This window comes from Cyrtonyx montezumae, unplaced genomic scaffold (genome assembly GCF_038088225.1).
Source record: "Cyrtonyx montezumae isolate F1298 unplaced genomic scaffold, pur_monq_1.0 scaffold_33, whole genome shotgun sequence".
Lineage (NCBI taxonomy): Eukaryota > Metazoa > Chordata > Aves > Galliformes > Odontophoridae > Cyrtonyx > Cyrtonyx montezumae.
Genome location: NW_027072038.1, coordinates 1,508,977 through 1,524,105, shown reverse-complemented (window position 1 = coordinate 1,524,105; position 15,129 = coordinate 1,508,977). Strand labels below are relative to the sequence as shown.

At 44.9% G+C, this 15,129-nt stretch overlaps 1 protein-coding gene across 1 annotated transcript; it reads right to left on the bottom strand.

Moving 5' to 3' along the window:
* Positions 1-3,522: 3,522 nt before the first annotated feature.
* NFU1 (NFU1 iron-sulfur cluster scaffold) lies at positions 3,523-14,416 on the bottom strand. Its single transcript, XM_065745168.1, has 8 exons — positions 14,325-14,416; positions 12,674-12,780; positions 10,698-10,833; positions 8,661-8,727; positions 7,440-7,554; positions 6,395-6,458; positions 4,270-4,444; positions 3,523-3,750 (listed from the first exon to the last, which is right to left on the bottom strand). The coding sequence occupies exons 1-8, from the start codon at positions 14,369-14,371 to the stop codon at positions 3,703-3,705; spliced, it is 759 nt and encodes a 252-aa protein (XP_065601240.1). The 5' UTR covers positions 14,372-14,416; the 3' UTR covers positions 3,523-3,702.
* Positions 14,417-15,129: the final 713 nt, after the last annotated feature.

Sequence of the window (15,129 nt, the reverse complement as noted above, 5' to 3'; positions counted from 1 at the left end):
CGCGCAGCTCGCTCCGCCCCGCCCCGCCCGGCCCCGGGACGTGGCACACGGAGCTGCGCTGCGGGGGGGGGTGCGGGCTGCGCTGTACCAAACGGGGAACGGCACGTGGGCCCCTCCCGAGCACCGGGAGGGGATAAGGGGAACCGGCAGCGGAACGGGAACGGCGTGACTCAGCACGGCCACGTGGCCCGGCTGCTGCCGCTTCCCGGTTTCATCAGAGCGCCCGTTGAGAGGGGACCGTCGCGGTGTGACGTGTCCGTACCGCAGGGCGCTGGGTTTCACCATCCACAGCCAAAGGCTGTTAGAAAATAATAACTAAATAGCGAAAGGGAGAGCAAAGTCGTAAGAAAAAAGCGGTTGAAATATCTTTATATTGATACAGAGCTCCTAAAGAAACCTGAAATCCATACGGAAACCCAGCAGGACAGCGATGGATGTTAACCTTCCTGCCACTAGAACCCAAGTGGAGCCAAAGAGAGCAAGGAGGGCACTGGATGAGGCTTCAAAGGGAGCAGCACAGCCCTCTGTGTGCTCCGGGGACATTGCTGCCTTAACCCACCCGGTGACACAGTCCACTGGAGGCGGCTGTAATTGGGAATGGAGCTGTTAATTGGGAATGGAGCTGCTCAGTTTCCTTTTCCCTTTGTGAAGGTGGAGGAGGGCTGACTTCAAAGCGTGGTTACTCCCCAGCTGTGCTCACACAGGAGCCCACGTGTCACTGGGAGCTGGATTCCTTGCAATGGTGGAAAGTCTGTTTCCCGAAGGAGAAGGGAGCAACTAACCCAGCATAACTACAGATCAGGAATGCTCCCATCGGCATTCAGCTCCCTTTGTTACCGACCTGTGAGGCATGCTCTGTTGCTCTGCTGCTCTCCCATGCTGCCCTGCTGGAAGTTCTCCTCCATCATGAGCAGAATTTCTCCCTGGGTTCTCTGTTGAAACACACCATTATCCGAAGGCAAACGAAAGGATGCGACCCTACCTATGAAGCACCAGAGCTGAAGGGGCACAGGCAGCACTACAACCACCCCTAAAACACACAGCCCACGTTAATAACACAGCAAACCTTGAACTTTACAACTCAGACCTCACACTGCCAATCCTGCTGCAAGTGCTCTCCCAGCTTTAGCACTCAGCAATCGAGCTCGGTGTGTTTACTCCTGATGTGGGTATTTTTTGTCCCCTGTAAAAGCCAAAATGTATCCCCTGTGTGACATGGAGTAAGGTGTTACTCTACCCTGCAGCTTGATCTTCACCACACCAGAAATAGTTGACACTGATGCAGACGGAGACAGTTTCCCAAACTGTCTCACGCACACAAACCTTTTAAAATAAACAGCGTGGGCCACGGTTGGGAAGCAATGCCCACCCCCTCCCCCTCCCCAGGCCTCAGCATACCTCACTTGAAATAGCTCTGGCTGTGCTCCTGGATTCTAGACAGACTGTGAAGTATCACCTCCTGGAGGGAAAAGGAAAAAAAGGAGTGTGTTTTGTGATACTCATCTCACGCATACTGAGTATTACCATCGGGTACTGTCAGCTGTTTCCCCCTGCTCCATAAATCCACACAACACTGCTTTCTCCTGGAAGCCTGCAGTGAGTCACCTCCCGACTGAAAGCACATCTCCACCTGCAAACAGCTCAAACAGCTCCAAGATGAGGAGTTCAGATAGCTGCAGTCAGCCTCTGCTGCAGCAGAGCACAGGACAGCTCAGGAGACACGAAAGGATTCGGTGTAATTTCCCCACCTGGAAGGGGTGAAAGCTGCTGAATGGCACTCTGTCATTTTGCACAGCAAAAACCCAACATACTTCTTCATTTCCTTTCAAAAAAACACATCAGAATGTGTGGTCATTGCTATTTTCAGTGCAAGGACTGGCTGCAGTTTTTGGTTCAAAACCACCTCGTTGATCCCTCTTCCAAAAAAGAACAGAGGACATCACACAGCACTCTGCTCCCAGGCCAAGCACTGAACAGCCACTGCCATAATCCCTTCTCCTGTGAAGAAGGGCTGAGTTGGGCTCTGGGGAGCCCTCACTGTGGCCCTTCCTGTACTGCTTAACTGAAAAACAAAACACAAATGTGAAGAGCTACATTTTATTTAGCACATGAAACACCTCTTTATCTACATGAGCTTTGGTGTATGCAGTGCACTGAATTGACAGAGTAGGCCTAAAAAAGCTCTGGCTTTGAGAAATGAGAAGCATTGCTCACCACCATGTGCTCTGCAACAGGAGGAAATTAAAAACAGTAATTTCAAACCAACTTCCAAATCCTGAGTGGGTCATTTAAATGACAGTGGGTTATTTCTCTGTGCGAAAGCTACAGGAGTGTTTTGCTCAAATATATGTTTTCAAATTTCCAATGAGTAGGATGAAGTTTATGGCCACCACATGCTGATGTGCATGCTATAGTGGATTCTCCACAGACTTGATTGATCCCACGTCGGGACTTGGTGGAATTATGCTGGCAAAGGGGAGGAAGAAGCACACCAGAGGCTGTCAGATCCTTGCACACAGGGAATACAACGACCATAAGCCAAATAACAACCACAAACCGTGGCAGCACGAAGAAGAAATACTGTCTCCATTAGCCAAGCCATCTGCTAACACCAGGCACCAGGAAGGAATTCAGTCCTACGTGCACAAGAAATAAACAGCAGTACTTGCAAAGCCTGCTTTACGTATTTCAATTTCAGAACAATAAATATTTCTCTTCCCATAGACTCTGAAACGGGTGCACGTTCTGCTCTGCCACGTCTTCCCCTCACTCTGCCAAGGTACACACACACACACTGCTCTGTTTGGCACTGCAGAAGGAGCAAACAGGATATGGCAGAGGTAAACACACTCATTTTCCTCTTCCTATCCTACAAATGTAATTTGTGCCCTTAAGCACTGCACGTTTGTCTTGGAGTACCGTGCTGAGAAATCATCTTTTGCAAGTTTAAACAGACCACTAATGGTGGCTGAGCAATTTTACTTCTAAATAAACTAATTAGTCTCCCTGCTTACTAAAGCTGATAAGGATCATCTTCTAATATTTATTTAAAATCCATGTGTTTTTAAAAGCAGAAAGCTCACTTCTTCTTTTTTCTTTTTTTTTCTTCTGTTGCTATTATTTGTGTGGTGGCACTGAGCACATAGGTGACTTTCACAGGTGATGGCAATACGACACCTTCTAAAATTCAGAGCTGAAATTATGGGTTACTTTTCACACAAATCTGGCTTTATAAACAAAACATGATCACATTAACATTCCCGAATCCCCCACTTAAGAGAGCAATGGCACAGTCCTTCAACCTATGTAAGAAGACTTGATAAAAACTATAAATATAATTATAAAAACTATTTTTTCTATTGTATAAAATGTCAAAAGCACTATTTCTGTCCCCTCCTTTTTTTTTCTTCATTTTTTTTTGCATGAAAGAACACCAGAGAGAGACACCACCATTTTTAGAAGTCCCCCTCCCCCTTTCTTTAAGACACAGTACAAAGCAGACACCAACAGAACCAAAGGATGCTTTTTTGAATAGAGAGCATTTAATAAATTAGTGAACACACTGCTTACACTGAGGACACACTTTCACAGGTGGAAGTGCATCTATTTTTCTGATGAGAAAGGCAAATCTGGTTGTTCCTCAGAACAAGGCTGATTTACGTACAAGAAATAAATACTGATTTGGCCATGGATGATGTAAACTCACGTGGAATTCGCTTCTTTTTCCACATCATCATCATCATCAACAACCTGAAACAAACCCAGAAGCAGTTTAGGTGAACAGGTGAAGCTCTCATTGCACTGCCTGGAGAATTTATTGTGTTTCATCCTTGTTAGACTCAAGGAGAACAACTGTTCTATGCCACTGATGACAGTGGTCACATGAAAAACTTAAGAAAGCTTTCGGTCCAAAATGCCACGAGAAAATGCAGCTGAAACAATAGAAGCTAGACTTTTGATTACTAATGCCACTAGAACAATCACTACTGTGTACCTACTCTAAGAAACCTGCTTTAGCAGGGGAGTTGGACTATAAGAGCTTCAAAGATCCCTTCCAACACATATGATTCTGTGATTTTGTACCAAATTTTAATGAGAAAGCAAAACAATCTGCATTTAAGGGACAAATTTCACCCCATATTACCACTAAAAGCATCTGTTTATCTTACACTTCAGCTTAAAATGGCAACCTGGGCATGCAGGGAAGTGAGAAAGACCTTTATTTCCCCTATTTAAACAAAAATCACTATGATCTCAACACCAACCCACCTGTTCCACACCTTCTACTTCAGGGATGTAGAACTGGAGCATGTTCTGTATCCCGTTCTTCAGGGTGATGATGGAACTGGGGCAGCTGGTGCACGAACCCTGCAACTTCAGCTGCACAATGCCATCCTCAAAGCCTTTATAAATAACATCACCACCGTCTTCTTGCACTGTTGGCCTGACAACACAATACTCAGTTCAAGGTAAGCACAGCTGAGATGTGTCCCATTCCAGAAAACTACAGAAGAGCTCAATTTAATGTACACAAAGAACTGGCCAGCCATACTAATTAAAGCTCCTTCTCTTTCTGGTTTGAATTTCCAGTAATTTGTGTTTTGTTGGACTCTCACATCCACGACTACTGCCTTTTCAGAGCAAAATGTATTTGCAGTGAATGCAGTAACATACAAAGAAGTCACTGGAATTCTAGGTGCAAAAGTAAACACCTCAGAGCAGCACTTGTTCAAGCCAGCAAAGAAATACTGGTTTGCCTTGAGGCACATCATGCTCATCCCAATTTATGCAGCAAAACCCAGGTGTCTCCAGTTATAGAACAGATGCATGTCTACCACAGGATGCACGTACATCTGCAAAAGGGTGAAGAAAGCACCTGGTATGATGACAGCCCAGTACCAGTGGCATTGCTGCAGCTTGCTCTCCTTGTGCAAGCACCAAATGCCCAGCCCTGTTACTGCATCCCCATAGCAACATTCTTCCAGAGTGAGCTGAAACCATCCCCTCACTCCAACAGAAGCTCTTCATACTCATTTCCAAAATAACTCTTTTGAGCTCCTAACACGAACATCTATGAATCAGACACGTTTATTAACGAGTCCTCATAGCTAATTATCTCCATTCCAGAAAGCCACAGAACGTGACCAAAAGTCCCCTTTTAAATTAACTTCACAAAATGCTCTACAGGGCCTTTCAGATCCCCATTCCTTCCATCCTGCACTGTCCCACCATTTCTTTGCACATCTTTTTGATGGATCATTCAATAGTGCCACTGGTTTACATACAGCTTCTGTAAGCTATCCCGCTTTGTAAAAAAGTAAGACACACTGCTGCTCATATCCTCATCAACAGAGGAAAGAAAGAAAGGGAAAGGTGGGGAGAAGCAGTGATTCTGTCAGAAATTTGTGTGAATTTGAAGAAGAGCCACTGGGAATTCAAGACCTAACAAACCAGAGGGATTCTGACTGATCTGCCCAATGCTGCTTTCTATCTGTGAAACATTTTAGCACTTTCTGCATACATCAATACACTTGGCACAAAAATGGTTCAACTTATTTCTGCTTTTCTTCTGCTTTCCTTCCAGGAAAATTAACCAGTGCATCAGGTCAGTTCTGAGATTAACAAACGCTGTTTTTCAACTGCACATTTAAAATGCAGCATCTAAAAGAGTAAAATTAAAAAGGCCCCTATTTTGTTGTGACTTCTGGAAAAAAAATTAAACTAAATTCCATAAATTACACAAGACTTCTGTCACTGTAATCTGAGCTGGGCAACACAGCTCCATCAGGTATGGGACAGGTTCAGAAACATGCCAGATGTTTCTCCCCAAATGTCAAGTTGCTTATTGCCCTCGGTTCATTTTGGAAGGCAATTAATGAACATAAAAATACACTTCAGGTAAGCAACATGCTCCATAGCCACCCTCGAGACTTCATTAGTTACAACCAGGCTCGAAACTCAAACCATGTTAAAATACCAATAGACTGCAGCAGGTGTAAGGACAAAATGCACTGAGGCCCAGACAGTGAGGGAGATCTGCTCATAAGCTGTCGTTTAGAGTATGATACAAAGAAGACAAGCCAAGGAAAAGCAAATATAATAAAGATAGTTGTATCTATAGTCGATAGAACAGAGGGGAAAATAAAGATGTCACTAGGAAAGCTATGATTATTTGTGTTGTTTTCATTATTTAGAAGTAATCAGGTTAAACCCAATGGCCCACCCCACCTGCTTAAGTGCTCTCCAGAGGGTAAGACTGCACTACTCTAAAATCACTCCGTAATATGGACTCTGCTCAGCACATAATTTGCTTAAACAGAAAAGAGATAGAAAACTTCCAACCAGAGGAAACAGCATGCACAGAGAGCAGAGCAGAGCAGAGCTCCTGGTTTACCTTATTCTTGTATCCAGCAGTTCTTTAATCATTAATACAACTTCATCATCTTCTTCTGACTGAGCTTTGGAAAAGAAAAATGTGCAAATCAGAACGTGGAGAGAAATCTGTTAGGATGACTGTCACTATATATCCATAATGGCAAAGTGGAACAGCACACAAACATTGCTGAGTTGAAACCAAAAGGTGAAGGTCTGAGTATTCACCCTTTCCTGCATTCCCCACGTGCAGAGCTCAAACATTCATGGACATAAAACACTGGTTCACAGTTTTTCCTCAAGTACAAAGGAAAGGCCTTAACAGACAACAGCAATGTACCAGAGAAAAGAGGACACAAAAAAGGGAAAGCAAAGGAAGCACCAACAGCCATTCATAGGTTAGATGCATGGGTTAAGGCAGGGTGCTCAGAAGGAAAGCCAGTCCAGAGAGGAATCAGTCATCATCTGCCTTAAAACACTGGGGGTGGAAAAATTGTACAAGTTGGTTAGCTGCAAATGTAAAAATAAAAAGCAAAATACTATTCTTGGCTTAAACTGGAAGTTAGTCTCAATTATTTTCAATTACAGTTTGGAAAGGACTTCTTAACACCTCTTGCTCATGTAAAAACTATCACTAACAAAGCCAACTACTAACTAAACATTAAGCCAGGACACTCCTTTTTCATTTGAGAAGAGGAATAACACTTTTGTGTGTGCCCACACAAAAAGGATGTGCAGCAGTACCCAGCAACCTTCTGAGCACAGCAAAAATATTGCATGCACATGAAGTGCAATGCAGCAGTGGTCCACACTGCCAAAACACATGGCTCAACACAGCTCCTGAGAAGGAATACCCTTCATCCTCCTGCAGATGAGACTCAGGCTTTGTCCTTGGGGTTAAGCAACTTCTTCCAACAGAACACACATTCTGCACAATCTTTCCAGCATCAGTTTGAGCAGCTCTCACTTTAAACTCTGTTGTGTGCTTTGCTGGGAGATAAACGGAGGCTCTTCTGGGTATCACAAGGATCCAAATGCAGATACCCTTCCTGGAGAGTTTGGCTTACCTGTATCTGTCCTAGGTGCCTCTTCAGTAACTACAGGTAAACCCGAGGCAAAGAAATCCATTATAGTTGCGTAAATATCTGGTTTCAGCAAGTTCCAATCCAGGTCTTCACTCTCCTACAAGAATCAGAAGAAAACTAAATAAAAACAGAGCATCTGTGCCTCCTAAAAATTGTAAATTACGCAGGGATCCCTCTTATGTTAATAATATCATAAAGATTCTCAGGTTTCGTGCATGAATTTATTCTGCAGCTTTGCCAAAAACATTTGAGAAGGATCAATAGAAAGCAGCCAGCACACAGGTTTCCTCACTTGCAAACCAGACGCTATTAAACACGATAAAAAGTGAAAACTACAGTTTCCTAAATACTCTACTTGGCACTTTTTTTTTTTTTTTTAATTGAGCTGCACCTGAGACTCAAGTTTGTCATGGCCCTGTCTGATTCTGAGCCAAAGCATTGAATTATGAGCTTGTCACACTACAGGAGCGTCAGTGCATCGTCACCACACAATACCTTATCTCTGCTGCCATGAGCTCTGCTCCTTTAGTAAACACTGCACCACCCACAGCACGCTTTGCTCTGGCACAGCGACCTCACAGGGAGCTCCAGCAGCCCGAGGGCCTGCTTGGAGGCACAGCAGCCTGCACACAGCTTCCTCCAGGAAGCAAGGAATCTACAGCTGCTCTGGGCAGCCCTTTCCAGTGCTTAGCCACACAGTCAGTGTGTGGATAAGGGAAAAGTTCTGCACTTGAGGCTCTCCAGAGCACAGCCCAAGCACAGGGAGTGCTGGGACGCTGCTCTGAGCAGCCGGGTTTGGATTTTTTGGCACAGCTGCCCAGGGAGGTGGTGGGGTCACCATCATTGGAGGTGCTTGAGAAACGTGGTCTGTGGGCACGGTGGGAGTGGGCTGGGGTTGGATTTGATCTTATTGGTCTTTTCCAACCTTAATGATGCTGTGATTCTATGATTCTGAGCAGCCCTGTGTGGAGCTGAGCCCTGTTTGGGCTCAGTGATCCTTGTGGGGCCCTTGAGGGTATTTTTATGATTCTATGATATTGATATTTAATTTAATATTCCTGGCTTTCCTACTTGTGACCACTGCCTCCGGTCCTGCTGCTATGCATCTCCGAATCAGCGTGGCTGGCCCTTCCCTGTGGCCACGTACTGGGCAGCTGACTCTCAGCAGAAGTTTTAGCACATGTGAACCTCTCTGCTGCTTACCTTGGTGATGGTGATGAAGTCTGGCCCAAAGAAAACACTTTTAACTCCTTCAATTCTGAATAACTGCCTGTTAAGAAAACAGACAAAAAGATACACACGTTTCAGACCAACACCAAAGGATTTATTCATACCTCTACAGAAGAAAAAAAAGGTCTAGAATACATTTCTAGACAAAAATAACCACATAAAAAGAAAGCCATTAAGAAACTGGCAACTAATCCACCTACTGCATAGTAAGAGCCAGGAGCTCCTGCTGTGAAGCAGAACATGCACTAAAACTGAACACATCTAACAGCAGTTTTCCACAAGTCACCTGGAGTTATTCTCCCTCCAAACCTTTCTTGGAGGCAAAATGATATTCTGCACATACAAGTGATATTCTGTGCATTTTGTCTATGCTTCACCTAACCAGGGGGAATCTGGCCACAGCAGGAGGGCTGAAACTAAATGATCTTTAAGGTCCTTTTCAACTCAGGCCATTCTATGATGGGTTCAGGTAGAATTAGTGCAAGTACAAACTAAATTCCTTACTTTAAATAATTTGCTTTCATCTAAGTGAGCTCAATCAAAACTGCCTTCAATTGCACTGGGGAAGAGAGGACCACTGCCATTCAATAAGAGGATTAGTGCCAACATAAAACTCGAGGTGATGGGAAGAGCATAGTGCTGAGAGTATTTTAGGTGCAAAATACCAGAATGAGTCTAAAGACACATTCCCACAGATGCTTTAATTAAAACAAAACAAATTCATTTGCAGAATACTTAAGAGTTAAATCTGCCAAAAGAGTGTAGGAGGGTTTGGGGTTTTTTTTTTGGTAGCTGAGAGAAGGAAAAAAGAAGAAAGATATTCTCTTGAAAAATGTCCAAAAAATGCAGTGAATGCAGGAAAAAATCATATCACCAAGGTATATGTGATAGGGAAAAGAAGAAAAGGGGTTTCACAAATCCATGTGAAAGCATTTCCACACATGAACCAGTTACACATGCACGGTGCTTTTACACCTTTAAGCCAAAAACAATGCATACACAAACAATTGCTTGCTATTAACCTGCACAATCCACATAATAAAACCACTGCCCTGAAATGAAAACATCCATTTTGCAGACATGTGACAACATCAAGGCACCTTCCAAGAGCCCTCTGCATTCTGTAAACTGATGTACTTTGGCACCATCAGATCCTACTGCTTCAGCATCGTAGTAACACGTTTTGATGTCCTGGAAAAGCTTTCACATTGGATTTGTTGCTCTTAAGTCATGGAGCTTCACTTTTAAATATCCTGCTTGCTCTTGAGCAACACCAGAGACCTTTGAAAGTTTGAGCTGTACATCTGATAACCCCACACTTCCTGCAGAGGAGATCATGCAAAGCAGCTCCTGTCTGCATGCAGTTCCTCCAGTATACACAAGGATGACTTAACTGAGGACCTCCCAAGGTGATTTACTGCAGCCCTTTGGGATCTCACTCTGCAAAGGAGGCATCTCCACTCACACTACAAATAAAGGAAAGGTTAATGTGAAAGCAATGACCTTTGTGACAATGCTCCAAATTCCTTCTACACCAAGGTGGTATGAAGGGGTTGTCTGCTTGGTCATTCTTATTTTGGTGCTGAAACCTGCAGCTACATTTAATTTGGAGCATCTGGGGACTTACTTATGTTGATCTATTTCCCAATCCTGATAGGTTACACAATTTCCAAGCAACTACTGGAATTAGGAACCTTCTGATGGGAACTGTTTGGCAAAATCAGGGCCAGAGGTCTCACTGGTGATGCAGCAGCTGCTCAAGAATCATGCACTTACAACAGAAATCAATCCAGCTGCACGATGCAAACAGCAGAGCCACAGGGAGCACAGACACACCACTTTAGTAATGACTATCTTTAATTCTACATGCCAGCAAGGCAACACCAAAAAAAACCCCAATCAATCTGCTCCCACGTGCAGCATGATCAGGGGATGCATTTAAAACACTAGTTGTAGACACACAGCCCACATGGTCTCCCATGCAAATTATTATGTGTATAATTATAATACCTTGCTAGAGGTGAGCAAAATGCTGCAGCTGGGCTGGAAAACTCCATAGTCCTGGACTCCAGCACTTCTTTGCCTGGAATAAACTTCAAGCTGTTTGGGTTTGGTGTGTCCTGAGTTTGAATAAACATGCATCTTACTGGAAATTGAAAGGAAAAAAAATGAAGAAAGTTAATGTAATCAAGCATAAGTAGCTTAAATGAAAGTCAAGGATCCTGATTACCTAGCAAGCAAAGACTGGAGTGATCACTGTGCCACAACCACAGCAGTCTGTGCAACAACGATGCTTTAAAAACCACAAAAGCATTCAGACCAGTGAACACAGTCACATTATCTTACAGGAAACAAGATCAACACAACCTTATCTTTGCCTCTCCTGCTAACTCTTATCTACTGGAAGGCATCTGACTACAGCAGTATAAAGCTGCAGAGTTCAGTGCCATCCTCACTTTCCATCATGAGATGCAGTGCTCACTCCTTGCTGCGTTCAGGTATAGCTGAAGGTATTTAAGAGCCATGTGGACGTGGCACTTGGAGCCACAGTTTCAAGGTGGACCTGGTAGCACTGAGTCATGGACCTGCTGATCCTGAAGGTTTCTTTCCAACCTACATGATTCTACCATTCTGTGACGTATGACTTCTTGGTTTTTTTCCAGTCTCTCAGTATTGTATTTACAGCACACCACACCCTGCTTGTAATACCCACAGCAGGTGAATTCCTGTAAGCTGTCACACTGCAGAAATTGAACCAAGTGAAAATCAGATTGTTGGACTTAATAAAGATGTTCAAAAGATAATATTCTTCCTGAAATTCACTGTGGGCTGCGGGTGTTCCTTACATACAAGAGCCTAAAACTGATTTTGAATAAAAATGGGCATTCTACATCCAATGGTGTACGTTTAACAGAGTGTTTTCCTGTAGATGTGTCACAACATTTGCACAGTGGCTACTTTTGATGGCTGGACTAGATGACCTCAGTGGTCTTTTCCAACCTTAATGATTCTATGAGTCTGCAGGGATGGGAGAGCTGCTCCCTTCTGCCATCCCAAATCTCATCCAACTACCAGCACAGCTTGCAGGTAACCTGCAGCAGGGGATTTGGATGGGGGTGAATTCAGAATGCTGCCAGTTTGTTGGAGCATCTCGAGCACCCCAAAGCACAGCTGGCTGTGTCAGCTCCCAGGAAAGGTGTCTCCATGAGAGCAGCCACTTTATTTTATAAGCACTGTCTGCAGCTGCAGGTTTTTCAATCATTAATCCACCCAGAGCTTTTTGTACAACTGTAAATAACTCGATCAGAACGTACTGCTGGGAACTGGTCATGTTCACAGCTGAAGTCTGTATTGTCTCCTGCAGCAAGGAATGCTGTGTGTCTGCCCACTGCTCTGACCTCTGCTCAGATTTCACAGATTTTGTTTTCCTTTCTGCTGAGTCTCCCAAAAACCTCTTAGGCACTACAAACTCCACCTTAACCACTGTTTTTTCAGGGTAAGGCTGAGTTCCCACTGCAGGTGTTATTAATGTAGAACGCACCATACATGGGCACACATTCAAGGGGAGAGAAATCAAAGAAAGCACCACAGCTCTGAAAAGGAAAGGTGTGCTTTTTCTCCTCGCTAGGATGTCTGGAGACACTGCCTTGCTGAGCTCAGCAGCTGAAATGGGACAGAAAGGGGTGTTCACAAGGGATGCATTTACACTAAGATAGGATTTAAATTAAGAGCTGCAGCAAAGCCTGAGTACTGTTTTACACCAAAGCCCCTCGTAGGTCTTGGCAGCTGAACAGCACAGAGAACACGTGCACAGTCAAGCACAAAACGAGCCATGTGTGTCTTCTCACCAGGCTTTATATGTCCAATTGTGATAGCACTTCATTACAAAACACACACAGATTTCAGAAGAAGAGTGGGCTTTTGTTATTGCCACAAGACGTGAACTCCCACAATGCACTCATCACTTATTTTTAGCTGGTACTTACCTGTATTATGCAACACTGCAGATGGAAGAAGCTCCTTCCTCCGTGCAAGTTGGTGGAAGGGCTGCTGAGTTGTCAGACGATGATCTTTAAACACTGTGCAACAAATCCTAGAGAGAAATCATAATGCCACTAAGAGTTCTCTACTTTCCCCAATACCCCAAAGCATTCCTCAGTGCCCAGAACTCAGCACAGCCCCATTCTGTTGTGAACCTACTCAATAACATAGCGAGTTTGCAGGTCATATTGTGGCACACCCCCTACTTTTCCCCTTTTTCAGTGCTCCCCCTCTCTCATCTCACAACAGAACAGACCTAATACTTCAATTTCAGCCAATTAAAAATTAATCTAGGCTCCTTCACATACCTGCAATAGAAGAAAAGTCACCTAAGGAGAGTGCTTTGACTCTACCACAAACCTGGGTGTCTAGCTTGGACTAAACACCTCATTTCCAGAAAATCACAGACAGCTGAAATGAACCCCAACCACCCATTGCTAAGTAAAGGCAGAATTCACTGCCATTATCAACCAGCTACAGAGGCCATTAGCTAAGTGGGGAGAGCAGAGGGGGAAAAAAAAAGGAGCCAGAGAAGCATGTAAGGAGAACGATGGGGGAACAGGGTTGGCTTTCAGGTGTGTTAAGTGCTTGATGCACTCCCAGCAGCATACAAATGCTGATTTTCACATGTGAACTCAGTCCAAAACTAGTCAGAGATACGGAGATCCGAGCAAAGGGACAGCCAAATTCAGTGGCAAAAGGGGTAATGACTTCTCTGACTTCTTTAACAGGGGAGACACAAACCCAGAAAAGGTCCAAAAGGCCCTTCCCAGATTCCCCACTTCTGTGGCCTTGATAACAGGCACACAGACCTCAAAGGGATGTCTCCCCCCACCCCCAGTCTCCCTCCTTTAGCCCTGGGAGAACCAAAGCAGAGAAACAAATGTCCCAGATGTAAAACAAAGCAGATGAAGGGGATTTTATCCCCACTGCGTGTGGGAACACCATGCATACCAATCCCCTCTCCATTTTTCTTCTCCTTTAAGAGAAACAAATGAGAAAGGTCCCCCAGAAACACGGGGGTACAGGCACAAGAGCAGGTATTTCATGTTCTAGGTGAGCACAAACGTGTGAACATGTGTATGTGAAAGAATTAACGCTGTTACCCCATTACTCAAGGCACGGGTCCCCAGTTCCCACATGTAGGGCTACACACTGCCTCTCTTTTTACAGCCCCTGCACAGGTTATACCCATCACTGCGTTGGTATTTCCCTTCAGTGCACAGTCCTTAGGGCCTCTGGGGTTATTAGGGTCTTGCTCCTAAGGGCACCCTGGGGGAAATCACCCCTTCCTGGAGGGAATCAGCCCTCACTGCACATCCCTGAGGGCATTTTTGGAGGGAATCATCCCCGCACTGCAGCTCCTGAGGGCGCTTTTGGGGTGGATGAACCCTCACTGCCCCTCCATAACGGAGGACGGGGAAGACACAACTTCCCCCACACCCGCCTGCTGCACCAGGGAAGGGGAAGGCCGAGAAAGCCCGGAGCGCTCCAAGAGGCCGCAGCACCACTCAGAGAGGAAGGGAACGAGTGTGAGGACCGCACACCGAGCTCCGTGCTCCGGCCCGGGGCAGCGCGCTGCCCGCAGTCACCTACCGGCCGCCCAGCCCCGCAGCCGCGCCGAGCCACCGCGCAGCCGCCATCTTGGCGCTCCTCAGGGCCGCCGCCCCGCCCCGCGCACTGCAGCGCCCCCTGGCGGCCAAGGGCGGCAGCGGCGCGCGTGGACGGGAACGCGCGTGGACGGGAACGCGCCTGAGCAGCGCCCCCTCACACACACACCCGGCAGCGGAGGTCCCGATGTGCACAAAAAAACATTGCATTTCTTTTTTTTCACCAGTATTTCCTTTTCTTTTTCTTTATTTCAGTCTCTTCCCTCAGCATTTGTATTTTTTCCTCTCAGTATTTTCCATCGCCCCTTAATAATTCCTTTCTTCCACCGCAGCGTTTCCTTTTTCCATCAAGATTGCATTTTTTTTCCCACCATTTCCTTTCTTTTCCCCACAATATCTCAATTTTTTTTCCATTTCCTTTTTGCCTTTAAATACTTCCTTTTCTTCGCTTTTTCCTCAATATTTCCCTTTTTTCCCTCAGCTCTTTTTGCCCCTCTCAGCATTTCCCTTTTCCCCTCAATAATTCTATTTTCCCTCAACACTTATTTTGATTTCCCTCCAACATTTCCTTTATTCCTCAGTATTCCCTTTCTTTCCCCTATCCCCAATCTTTCCCACAGTATTCCACTCCCCCCCCCATAATTTCTTTTCAGTATTTCCTTTTACAAAATTTTCTATTATTTTTTTCCTTTCCCATTTTTTCATATTCTTTTTTTCTTACTATTTCCTTTTCCCCCCATTTCCTCTTTTTCCTCAGTATTTCCCTGTTCCCTCAATTTAACCTTTTCTTT

Bases quoted from the DNA above. Each gene is read 5' to 3' on its own strand.
- NFU1 (XM_065745168.1), bottom strand. From the start codon at position 14,371: ATGGCGGCTGCGCGGTGGCTCGGCGCGGCTGCGGGGCTGGGCGGCCG. The intron at 10,834-12,673 runs GTAAGTACCAGC...TTCAATTTCCAG, and splicing joins TGCAGTGTTGCATAATACAG to TAAGATGCATGTTTATTCAA. The intron at 3,751-4,269 runs GTGGGTTGGTGT...GGTTTGTTTCAG, and splicing joins AAGTAGAAGGTGTGGAACAG to GTTGTTGATGATGATGATGA.